This window comes from Phaseolus vulgaris, chromosome 10, assembly GCF_051622355.1.
Source record: "Phaseolus vulgaris cultivar YP4 chromosome 10, ASM5162235v1, whole genome shotgun sequence".
Taxonomy (NCBI): domain Eukaryota; kingdom Viridiplantae; phylum Streptophyta; class Magnoliopsida; order Fabales; family Fabaceae; genus Phaseolus; species Phaseolus vulgaris.
Genome location: NC_143507.1, coordinates 36,978,959 through 36,992,177, shown reverse-complemented (window position 1 = coordinate 36,992,177; position 13,219 = coordinate 36,978,959). Strand labels below are relative to the sequence as shown.

At 33.3% G+C, this 13,219-nt stretch overlaps 1 protein-coding gene across 2 annotated transcripts; it reads left to right on the top strand.

The window, feature by feature from the left end:
- The first annotated feature begins 7,183 nt into the window (after nucleotides 1–7,183).
- LOC137818993 (DEAD-box ATP-dependent RNA helicase 10) lies at nucleotides 7,184–13,219 on the top strand. 2 transcript variants are annotated; one of them, XM_068622679.2, is made up of 14 exons: nucleotides 7,184–7,336; nucleotides 7,495–7,644; nucleotides 7,885–8,014; nucleotides 8,136–8,205; nucleotides 8,413–8,475; nucleotides 9,409–9,483; nucleotides 9,801–9,920; nucleotides 10,236–10,277; nucleotides 10,669–10,743; nucleotides 11,449–11,595; nucleotides 11,779–11,916; nucleotides 12,149–12,260; nucleotides 12,347–12,435; nucleotides 12,813–13,219. In XM_068622679.2, exons 2-14 carry the CDS (start codon nucleotides 7,509–7,511, stop codon nucleotides 12,933–12,935), a joined length of 1,320 nt encoding a protein of 439 aa, XP_068478780.1. In that variant the 5' UTR covers nucleotides 7,184–7,336; nucleotides 7,495–7,508; the 3' UTR covers nucleotides 12,936–13,219. The 2 variants fall into 2 exon arrangements, with proteins under 2 accessions (XP_068478780.1, XP_068478781.1); XM_068622680.2 differs by having other exon boundaries at nucleotides 7,221–7,339.

The window sequence follows — 13,219 nt, the reverse complement described above, 5'->3', positions numbered from 1 at the left end:
TGCTTGTGCATTCCTTTAACTGATTTCTGAGATTTGTTGGTGAGAAATGTTTGTCGTTGCTACTCGAAAGAGTCAAATCATACTCTTAGGTTCCCAGAAAGACAGATAAAAATTCACTCAAAGAACACTGTCAAACTCTTTTTTATTCCAGCACTTTCACAAAACATTCAAAGCAATTACAAAGGAAATAAGTTCTTTTCCGACAGTGTTGGTCTTTATTTAAAGAACACAAGTAACTAACTAACTCCCTTATCCTTTATTTTTATTTTTAAATTTCCTCTTATGATACAATCTCCATATACTGTCTTTATTTTCTTACATAACATTATTTCCTTATGCCAAAACAACCTTATCTCAAGGTTGAAATCTGGAAAGTGTTCCTTGATGGTTGTCACATTCTCATGTAGCAGTATCTTGTCCTCTTCATTTCATCTTATTAAGATTTGTGAAATGTGTGCTCCTTGGGTTTTTACTTCGCGTCTGTCCAAAATTTCGTTTGGATAAAAATTCACACCTTGTCCCTAAAACTCTTAAGGCAATTCTGGATATATTTGGTGCTGCCCTACTGCTAACTTGAGTTGGGAAACATGGGAACCCACCTTTGCTAGAACTGAAAAAGGGCCACCATAGTTGTCAATGCGAACAAATTTTCAAGTATATCATATCTTAATTGGAGAAAGTTTTTTTTGGCGATCGGCGAACTTGGACATTTGATCATGCGCTCTTCTTAAATGAAATTTGAGTTGTGTAAGGGCCTCATCCTGATTCATTAAATCTTGTATCATCGCCTCTACCATTGTTTCCCTTGGAACAAAACGTGTCAGAGATGGAGGAGGTCATACACTACTTCAAAAGGTGTACACTTTGTTGTCCCATGAAAACTGGTGTTATACCAATATTTCGTCCAAGGAAGGAATATCGTCCACATTTTGGGTTGCTCCGAACTAAAGCAACGAAGGTATGTTTCCAACATTCTATTTAAAACCTCAGTTTGACCATTCGTTTCTAGATGATACGATGTGTTCATCCTCAACGTCGCCCCTGCAATAATTCCTTCCAAAAAAGACTTAGAAACATTGAGTCTCTATCACTAACGATGGAAGTTGGAGTGCCATGCAATCTCACCACCTCTTTAATAAACACATTTGAGATTGATCTAGCTGAATATGGAAGTCTAAGAGGAATGAAATGACCATACTTACTAAGATGATCCACTACCACCAAACTCGTGTCCTTTCTGCATGATTTAGGAAGTCGAACAATGAAATCCATACTTATCTCCTCCCAAATTGCCTTTGGAATCGGCAAAGGTTGAAGCAATCCTTGTGGTGAGCATGCTTGATACTTGTTCTACTGGCACACCGCACACGCGTGGACATATTCAGTGATGGTCTTCTTCTTGCCCATCCAATGCAAGGACTAAGCTATTCTTTTGTAGGTGTGGAATGTCCTCCCGTAGGAATAGTATGGTATTCCTATAGTAGTTTGGGAATCCAACTCGAAGATGATGTTAACACCATCATGCCCTTGTAATGGAGTCTTCCATTTTCCAAGATATAATTCTCATGTGACTCCGGACTAATCCTTAATTCCTCCATGATTTTCTTTTTATACTAACTCAATGTTCTGCCAATATGGTTTGGATAAAATATTGATCTCCACAACCCCTTCTTCTTCCTCCTCCAGTTTTCATGATAACGCATCTACCACCTTATTAGATGCTCTCGGTTTGTACACAATGTCAAATTCATAACCCAACAATTTTTCCAACCAATTTTGTTGATTCTGGGTGGTGATTCTTTGCTCCAGTAAGTACCTTAGACTTTTATGATCCGTGTATACCGTAAATTTTCATCCTAGCACGTAAGGCCTCCAATGCTGAATTGCTAACACCAAGGCCATTAACTCCTTCTCATATATAGACTTTATCAGAGAAGTCTTTGTCAAAGCCTTGTTGAAAAAGTAAATAGGTTTTTTTATTCTAGGACAACACTGCTCCCAAACCCATGCCTGAAGCATCACATTCAATGCAAAAAGGTTGGCTGAAATCTGGCATCATTAACACAGGGGCAATAGTGATCGTTGTCTTTAACTATTGCATGGCTTTCGTACTATCTTCCGTCCATGCAAAATTTCCCTTTTTTCAATAATTGTGTTAAGGGTCTCGCCATTCTTCCATAGTTATATACGAATCTTCTATAGTAATCTATGTGGCCTAAAAACCCTCACAAAGCTTTCAAGGATTTTGGTGTTGGCCATTGCAAGATAATTGAAATCTTCTGAGGATTCATCTGAAGTCCTTATCCTGAAATTACATGCCCCAAATAATGTACTTTATGTTTACCAAACTCGCATTTTTTGTGATTTACGTAAAACTGGTGTTGTTGGATAGTTTTTAGAACCTGAAACAGTTGTGTCATATGCTCCTCTCACGTTCTGCTGTATATCAGAATATCATAAAAAAAACAACACAAACTTCCTCAAGTAAGAATGAAGAATGTCATTCATGGTGCACTGAAAAGTAGTAGGTGCATTAGTTAGTCCAAAAGACATAACTATCGATTCATAATGTTCATGGTCAATACAAAAAGTAATCTTCTGTATATCAGATTCATACATACGAATCTCGTGGTTGCCTTATTCAAGGCTCTATAGTCCATATAAAACCTCTAGTTTCCATCCTTCTTTTTTACTAGAATCACAAGACTTGAATAAGGGTTGTTGTTGGGTCTGATTATCCATGCCTTCAACATTTCTTCAACTTGTTTCTCTATCTCTGTCTTCAACAAATGTGGGTATCTATATGGTTTTCCATTAAAGGACACCGCTTCAATCTCTTTCTCCTTTTTTAAAGCTTTAGGAGTTACCAAAGTTCTAGTTAACTTATGGTCTCCTCTAATTTGCACCTTTTGACCGTCAATGCAAAAATTCATTATCAACGTCTTCCAATTGACTTTCACACCCAAAGTTGCCAACCATGCTACTCTCAATATCACATTCAACCCTTCTAGCTCAAATAGGAAAAATGTCTCCTTAATCATATAATTTCCCAGCTTCACCTTCACCTTTTGACAACACCCACTCGCTCTTTTCTTATGGCCATCACCTAATCTCACGTTATACGATGGTGTGGACTCAACTTGTAAGCCCAATTGGCAAACCAACTCGACAGAGATGAAGTTGTGACTAGCCCCACTATCAATCAACATAAGCACTATTTTTCCCTTCACTTTCCCTTATAACTTCATGGTGTTGGGTTGTGTCAGACCCCATCAGAAAAAAGGGATAAATCCATTGACACTTCCGATCCTATTCATCCTCCAAATTCTCCTCAATTTGTCCCAACATACTTCGATTCACCTTTGTTGGGTCTCCCTCATCTTCTACACAGATGATTCCCGCTGATTCTTTTTAGGAAAAAGATGAACTGGACCATACACCCCTCCACAGTGGAAACATCTTCCCTTTTCCCTTATTCGCACATATTCGGGATAGGGAAGGGTCCTGGACCCCTTGTTTCTTAAGCTTCTCCTACAACTTCTCCTGGTTGAACCTCTCTACTTGAGTTGAAAGACTCCTTCCTTGCATTGCTACCCATTGTTTCACTTATACAATTTTGTGCAGGTTGTTATTCTCGTACCTCCTTGATAACCTCCATAGGAAGTGTTATTCCTATACCCATTGTTGCCCCATTTTTCTTCCCTGAAGGATTCCTCCACATCCAACGCAATTTCCATGGCTCTCATTAATTCTTTGGGATCATGGGATCTAATTTGGTTACGATTTTTGGAGTGCAACCCAGCAAAGAAATATCTCAGTAGTTGTTCATCTCTTGTTTGCGGTGTTTGTGATACTAACAATTCAAACTCCTGAATCTATTTATTAACTTTTTCATTTTGTTGATCTTTGCTAGTTTCTCAAAAACACAACTCCTTTCCTTTCCATTGAACCTCCTATTCAGCGCCATTGAAAACTCTTCCTAAGAAGTTTTCTTGGAATTCTTTCTTAAAAAATGAGACTTTTATGGATCAAACCCTCATAAATTAATAGGAAATTACAAAGGAATAAACCAAAATATTTTAGCCTTCCATATGAAAGCAAAACCAAGAAAAATAAATGGAATTAGGTTTAAAGTGTGTTGTGCAGCTATGAAACATGATGCCAAAAAATGTCACCCCCTTTTATCCTCCAAAGTCTCTTTTATAATATTCTATTCTTTGCACAAAATTGAATTCAAAATCTGTCTCAAGATATTGTTTTACAATTATCAAATGTTTCATTTATATATTTCGAATTATCAAAGCATATATTGTCTTTCCCGATCAGTTTCAAATCTCGTTCTCACTTCTCTTCCAAATATTCTATTTCTAAACTCAATTTGGATTTTTGTATTGATTATAACTAAACCAAACGTTGATGTGATAGATATTTGCAGAAAATTTACTTGAACAATATTTTCAAAGAAATTTTGTTATGATTTTTGTGTGTTTAATAAGATATTTTTAATTTCAGAAATATGAGAGAATATTCCTGTAGAATATTTGCTTCCAAACTTATTTTTGAGATATTATTGATTTTATTCTCTAATTATTCAACTCGTAATTTGTTTCTCGTTGTGATTTAAGGAAGCAACTTGGACTTTTGTGTGATTCGACCCACTTGTAGTGGTGGACGCTTCATCCAGTCCGTCTAGGCAAATGCTTCTATCAAATCGTCTATTTTGAGAAATATTAGATTGTCTACTGCGACTAAAACACAAGATTAGTAAAGATAACATTTAAGACCAAAATAAACCTAATGAGATGAATCTCAATTAAAATAATGGGTTTATCATTATTACGGTCAAAGAATCTATAATTAAAGTTTTAAAGTGTGAATTAAATCATGTTCATCAACAAATTTTCACTCATTGTTGCTTAAATATATTAGATAGTCTAACTGATATATACAACCGTCATTACACAACCCCAACCTCAATATATCATAAGTTAGACGATTTATCACATATTACATTGTATAAATGGATTAAACAATCTTTAACACAACCCCAGTATATTATCACTTAGATTGTCTAACTGATATATACTGTATTTTATTGATAAAAAGAATATTAAAGGCAAGTGAAACATATTTAAAGGGATTAGACAATTTTTCACCCATTCCCACTTCTCCGTTCATTTCCAATACTAATCGTGAAACACCATGAGCAGCAGGATGTTGAGGTCCAAAACTTAAAGTGAAATTTTTTATTTGCTTGTTCCTAGTCGTCATGGGAAAAAAGGAATAAATAAGAAAGATATTATTACCTAAGAGTTCGTCCAGTACCAGAAATGCATCTTCTTGCGTGCGAGAGACTTCTATTCCAGTCGGAGCTAAGGCCAGTGGATTCCTCTCTTTCAATTCCTTAAAAAAGAAAAGAAGACAGGACCGAAGTCGAGCATACATACGACGATCTTCATGCGTAAATAGTCGGGAGGAAAGAAAGGGCGGTAGATGATAATGAAAAAGGGCACTGTGTCTGGATGATTTTTTTTCGGCTATTGGCACTTATATAGAATAGAAAGAAGGAGTTGTCACCCCTCGTCAAAGTACGCCCAAAGAATTTTCTGAAATTCCTTTAAGCAGAGACCTTTTTAAGTGAGGGGTCGTAGACCAGTCTTTCCGTACTTTTCGAGGAGTAATGATCCATCTGGTGTGCTATTTATACTCCGCCAATGAGGGCTTCTCCCTTTTCAATCTACATGGCATACATACACGAATTCATATTCAAACTCATCGACTTGGCTCAAAGCATACTAAAAATACTAAAAGTGTTAAGAAAACTACGTAGAGGGATTAGAAAGTCTTAATATATCATCGATTACACTGTCTATGACATAGCATAATATATAATTAGATTACACAGTCTTTAAACAACCTCAATATATCATCACTTAGACTTTATAACTGATATATACAACTATATTTTACGGATAAAAAGAAGATTAAAGCCAAGTGAAAGCATATTTAAAGGGATTAGACAATCTTTCACTCACTCTTGTTTAAAGAGATTAGACAATCTAAATATATACACTTAATACTAAAAGCATTTAGAAAACTATTTAAAGGGATTATACAATCTTTAAACAACCCCAATATATTATACGTTGGACTGTATAACTGATATATACAATTGTATTTTAGGGTTTAGGTTGTATTTTACTGATGAAATGAAGATTAAAGGCAAGTGAAGCATATTTAAAGGGATTAGACTCTCTTTCACCTATTTTTGTTAAAAGGGATTGGATAGTCTTTTACTCACTATTGATTAAAGAGATTACACAATCTAACTTATATATACAAATATATTTTACTCAAAAAATAGTACTAAAACATTTAAAAAATTATTTAAAGGAATTATACAATCTTCAAATAACCTAATATATCGTAAGTTAGATTGTCTTCCACATATCACTATGTATAAAGAATATATATATATATATATATAATATTATATTTGTCTTTATAAAAGAAGATTAAAGGCAAGTGAAACATTTTTAAAGAATTAGATGATCTTTCACCCAAACCTATTAAAAGGAATTAAATAATTTTTGACTGAGTATATTTTATGAAATTAAACCGTCTAACTAATATATACAAAAGTACTTACTCATAAAAACAGTACCAAAAGTATTTAGAGAACTATTTAAAGGGATTAAAAGTCTTCTCACAATTCATTAAGAAGGTGTAGACTAGAAATATAAGAATACTTGTGTATTATATAATATAGAAATCAAAAGTAATTGTTTTTAAATTTAAAATATAAAAAAATAAAATATTGTTTTTACTACAAACATCGAAACTCATAAAACTAAAACATATTTTATATTGTATTGTAATATGAAACAAAATATGTTATATTTTTTAACTAATATTTTTGTTAACAATAAGATAATAATGCTTTAACAAAATAAATACAAAAATCCCACTTCATCTAATATATTAAATTTAAAAAATACATATACATATATCATAGTTATAAAATAAACAAACACATTATTTAATTGAATTACATTTAAAAAAAATCCATTATCGTATTTTAAAAGATTTATTATTATCTTAACCAGAATAAAAAATATTAACAGAATTAACAAAATAGGAAACATTTGATAGTAATACTTTTCTACAAAAATAAGAATTAGACAGAGCCATAAGTCAAAACATTTTTTATATTTTTTCCCCAACTTGCTCCATTACTCTTTCATTGACATTGCTGGCGTTAACCACTGTTGCACCCTTACCATTGTGGCGTCTCATCGCCCGTAACTGTGTGTAGCGTCAACATAGCCGGATTTTGGTAGTTGTTGGATGAGTTCTGATTTGATATTTATTGTTCTATTACTTCTTCTTACTCTTTTATTGTCCTCAGTAGTTGTTTTGTTTGATTGCTTTTGATGTTTATTCATTTTGACTACGTATAATTTATTTAAGTTTTAAATTGAAAATTATCCACAGGTGAGAAACTAAGAATGGCGGAAGAGAATGAAGAAGTAAAAACATTTAAGGATTTGGGCTTAGCTGAATCACTGGTTGAAGCTTGTGAAAAATTGGGTTGGAAAACTCCACTGAAGATACAGGCAGAGGCTATTCCTCTTGCATTGGGAGGTTGCCATTTTATTGAGTTTTGTAATTCAATCTGATGTTTGCCTTTTTAATTCTGGTTGTGAATTAGGAACAGACAAAAATGACAATGCTTAGATTTTCAACATTAAACTACGAATATAAATAGACAAATATTATTGCTTTTACTGTTCTTTGTTTTTTTTTTTCAATGGTTTTCCATTCTAACTTCAATATTTTCTCCTATGAAATTGCTTATGATCTTTTTGGGGGTTGTCTTTTTAGGAAAAGATGTGATAGGGCTTGCCCAAACTGGTTCTGGGAAGACAGGAGCTTTTGCTCTTCCTATATTGCACGCCCTCTTAGATGCTCCTCGCCCAAAAGATTTCTTTGCTTGCGTGCTGTCTCCCACTAGGTTCGATATTTGATGCCTAATCATGGGTTTGATGTTCATATAATTCGAATTTTATTGACTGTATTAGTCTTGACTGATATTTGCAAGTTTATTTTCTTTTTTCATCATTTTATCAATTCAGAGAGCTTGCTATTCAAATTGCCGAGCAGTTTGAAGCTCTAGGTTCAGAAATTGGTGTGAAGTGTGCTGTGGTGAGTTTCTATCTATTTTTCTGAAATGATTCATTATTTCTGAGTTTTATTGTTTCCTATTTACTGCATAACTTTGAGTTTGTCCCCCCAGACTCTTTTCAGCTTGATACGTAGTGTTACAGGGTGGTTAGGCACTGTGTTAATATTCTATTTAATACATGAATATTAAACAATCTATTTGATTGGCATCTTTTCCTTTTTCTCTAGCTTGTCGGAGGAATTGACATGGTACAACAAACCATCAAGATAGCAAAGCAACCTCATATTATTGTAAGTGTTACCATTCCTGTAAGCATCCTTTGGTTTTACTTGTTTCTTGTACTTGGATAAAGTTAGGTAATAGTTGAGTGAGATCCAAAATTTAATTATGAATATGTTTGTAAAATATATCACTAATGTTTCACTAAAGAAATGCATTCTTTTTTTGTTATTGTTTGTCGGTTTCTAAATCAATTACTGGCTTATCTTACTCATTATTGGTCAGAATATTTCACAAACATTGTGTTAGCTGTTTAGTTTCTCTTGCAGAGAGATAGGATTGGTTTTGTTCTTATTTTCTTAAACTACTACCTTGAATATAAATATACCTGGAGAGATATGTATGATGTTTTGTAGTTGGTAAGCTATCCAATTCTAATTATGTTAGAGTATTTGCATAAAAAGATTTATTTTATTGCTGGAACGAATTCCTATTGTTGGTTTTTCGTCTGTTGTTTTAGCATGTTTGCTTTCAAATATAATTTTTAAGCTGTTTAGCATGTATGGCTCACATGGTTCCTGTAAAACCCACTTTAATATAGTTATGGTCCTTGGTAAAATTTAACTCATGCAAAGGAAATGATTAATCAAATACCATGTTTTGAAAACTTGAAAATATTTTTAGTTACTTAGGAAAATTTTAAGAGGATTGTCCTATTATAGACTCCAAGTTCGTTAAGCTGATCTTGTAGTTTTTTACTTCATCCATTAATTCTCTTCCTTAAAGCCAAGGTGTGGTCAGGGTTGAAACTTTGCACTTGAATGATACAGTATTATTCATTTAACGAGAGAAAGCTTTTCTTATGCACAATCTGCTTGTTCAAGATTGAAATTGTGCTTCTAATTCAGTGCTGTCTTTAGTTTTCTGCTAATTTTTGGCCATCACGGCTTAGCAGTGCTATATTTGCTTATTATTTATTTATGTTGAATTTCATATTCATGCAGGTTGGAACCCCTGGACGAGTTTTAGATCACCTAAAACACACAAAAGGATTTTCTTTTAGTAGACTAAAATACTTGGTATGATTTCTACATTTTTTTATATTTAATGAATTATTGATATTACTTTTTGCATCATAAATGTTCATATATACTTGATGAAGGAATACAAATGAATGCTTCATTCCTAGATTCCATTTTTTTACCTTGATGAATATAGGTGAATACTTTTTATGGTTATAAATACTTATTTTTAAGAAAATTGGAATAATGTCATAATTCAAAAAATCAGCGAATAAAAAGAGGGCATACCTTCTATTTTTAACAGGAGACTCTTGTTTGGATTTCTATGCCATGCATGTGCTTGGACTAACATGATTACTCTATATTTTGAGCAGGTCTTAGATGAGGCGGATAGGTTGTTGAATGAGGACTTCGAGGAATCACTTAATGAGATTTTACAAATGATTCCTCGTGAGCGGAGAACATTTCTATTTTCTGCTACAATGACTAAGAAGGTATTTTTCTTTATATTATGAGATATGAAACCCTATTTGAAGCTGGTCATTGGGGAGAGTTTATAGGAATTTAACATAAATTCTAATTGTTGGTGTATAATATTTTCATATATTATCAAAAACATTTTTCTTGTTATTTTTAGACAAATCTATTATAGTTCTTCGTTACATACTTATGTGTCTTCAATAAGTATGTTATGGTGCAGATGAAATTGAAATGTTGGTTTCTTATATGCTGCAGATACTTGGTTGTGGACATCACTTGTAGTTTTATGTCTATGTAGCTAATAGATCAAGTTGCACTTACTGTTGCAGGTGCAGAAGCTGCAAAGGGTTTGTTTAAGGAATCCTGTGAAGGTAAAATTGTTATAGTTCAAATGTGTATCTATTGGGTAAATTACATTCTACGTTTTGAGAGGTGCTTAAATTACCTTGCTCTGTAATCTATTTTAAATTTATAAACCCTTTTGAGATATAAATATCTTAAAATCAACGATAGGGTGTTCAAAATTAGTTCAGTGGGGACTCATTCAAAGTTTCTCACCATTGCTTAGAGGTTCATTTACTTTAAAATAGACTGTAAAACATTGATTATTTCTTCTCTTAAGGGACAGTGTGTAACTTTTAAAATTAGAAGTATAGGCAATATATTTAAGCGTCTCTCAAATTAGAGGACTATTATTAGTTATTACTTGTATGTATAAATTCTTATGTTCTGATGTTACTCAAGTTGTTTGATTCATTTTAGATTGAAGCATCGTCTAAATATTCCACTGTTGACACATTGAAGCAGCAGTATCGCTTCTTGCCTGCCAAACACAAGGTTTCTCTTCTTCCTTATTCAGCAACATCTTGGATTTGATAAACAAGAAATGACCATCAATTGGCATTAATTTTCTTAACACTCATCACTTCTTGGTCCAATGGAGACTGTAAAGTCTACTAACTAAAGATATATTACAATAGAAATTTCTTGAGTAGATGACCACTAAGTACAACTCTGATATCTCATTGTTATCCTAAAAAAAAGTCTGTTGCTTGCGATTAACTCCAACTGTAATTTAATTCTTCCCATTCTCCCGTATTCAGCAACATCTTGGATTTTAAAAACAAGAAATGACCATCAGTTGTACGTTAGTTTTCTTAACACTCGTCACTTCTTGGTCCAGTGGAGACTGTAAAGGCTACTAACTAAAGATGTATTACAAAAGAAATTTCAAGAGTGGATGACCACTAAGTACAAATCTGATATTGTCCTTGTTTTTCCCAAAAAAAAGTCTGTTGCTTGTGACAAACTCCAACTGTAAATTAATTCTTCCCATTCTATTGATGTAGCCAAGTGAAAATATTTTATTTAATCAAATACCATATAATACTGCCATGTTAGAGATTACAATGTTGTATTAAACACTTGGGATAATTTGGCTATTTGGAATGAAATTAATATAAATTCATATATTTTGGGTTTCGTGAATCAAGATTTTTTCCATATGATGACTCTGTTAGGTAATCATGTTTTCTCTCGTAGGATTGCTACCTTGTATATATCCTCACTGAAATGGCTGGAAGTACATCAATGGTGTTCACTCGTACCTGTGATGCAACTCGACTTCTAGCATTGATCCTTAGGAATCTTGGTTTAAAAGCCATACCTATTAATGGTCATATGAGCCAGGTAATTGTACTACAGATCTCGTAATATGATTAATATTTGTAAATTGTTGTCAACTCTTCTTTCCTTGGTATTGGGAGGGGATGGTGTAGGATGGAATAAGGAACCCTCTCTGTCATATCTTTTCATGATTTACCTGGGAGCCAATGAAGTATACTAATTTTTATACTAATAATCTTTTGACAGTCAAAGAGACTTGGAGCTTTGAACAAGTTCAAATCTGGGGAGTGCAATATTCTCCTTTGTACTGATGTAGCTAGCAGAGGACTGGATATTCCCACTGTAGATATGGTGATTAACTATGATATTCCCACAAATTCCAAAGTAAGATGTGTTGTGTATTTCTTTTATTCTTTTCTGACATGTTCTGTCATATTTATGAATTTACAATTAATCAAAAGTTCACAGGTGGTCTCCTTTAATTGTTGGAATTTGTTTTCTTGGTAATACGTGTCACCTCTAACTTAACACAAGACTTGGAATCACGCAAATAGATAAACGATTTTGGAATTTTTCATTTTTAGATTCTCTGGATTCCTGACCTTGTTAGCTACAGGATTATATACATCGCGTGGGAAGAACTGCTCGTGCAGGGCGCTCTGGAGTTGCCATTTCCCTTGTAAATCAGTATGAACTGGAGTGGTACATTCAAATAGAGAAGCTTATAGGTGAGTATTATATGGCTAAGCAGTTTTTGCTTTAACATTTTAAGGAACAAAAATATCTGAGATTGAGAAATACATGTATACTTCAGGAAAAAAGCTACCAGAGTATCCTTCACAAGAAGAAGAAGTTCTCCTTTTGGAAGAACGTGTTAGTGAAGCCAAAAGATTAGCCACCACGGTAAAATTTTGTATTAAGCTGTTATATTTAGACTATTTTTTCTGTCTCTTTCTTCTTAGAAACTTACTAAGTTAACATGAGAGATTTTCTTGGAGGTTGCCCTAGTTGAATTTAGTTTTAATTGGTTACAGTTTTCAGCTATTATTTAGTTTCTGAGAGCATCCAATTCTGGTACAAAAAACCTGTTTGGGTCGTAGTAATTCATTAGGTCATAGTTTCTCCTCTCATTGTACAACAAACGAAAGGAACTTGTTTTGTATGAGTTGAGTAATGTGCAGACATAACTCCTGGAATTAAATATGATAAATGATTTGTGACACCAACCATTAACTATTATAGTAGAAAGTACTCAAATGTTTGTTTGATTGGTTTTGTAGAAAATGAAGGAGACTGGAGGGAAGAAGAAACGGAGGGGTGAAGAAGATAATGATGGGGAAGATATCGACAAGTACTTGGGTCTGAAGGATGGAAAATCATCCAAAAAGTTCAGAAGAAGATGAAATCATATTACTGCTAGTAAGTGTATTAACGCGGCAGATGAATGAATCAAATGAAGCCATGAAAATTTGATGATAGACTGAGTGATGCAACTAGTGTAATCCATTTTTGGACAAATTAAAAAATGTTCCTCCATGGATTGAGTATAAACAACTTCCTAGTTATACTTATTTCAATTTACTAGCGCTAGCTGTCTGTTGCAACATGAAACCATAAAGAATCCATGTAAAGTAATGTTAATTCATTTGGCCTAGTGTATTTTAAGAGATAAGTGTGTTTTGTGCAA

Bases quoted from the DNA above. Each gene is read 5' to 3' on its own strand.
- LOC137818993 (XM_068622679.2), top strand. From the start codon at position 7,509: ATGGCGGAAGAGAATGAAGAAGTAAAAACATTTAAGGATTTGGGCTTA. The intron at 10,278-10,668 runs GTAAAATTGTTA...GATTCATTTTAG, and splicing joins GTTTAAGGAATCCTGTGAAG to ATTGAAGCATCGTCTAAATA. The intron at 11,917-12,148 runs GTAAGATGTGTT...TGTTAGCTACAG, and splicing joins ATATTCCCACAAATTCCAAA to GATTATATACATCGCGTGGG.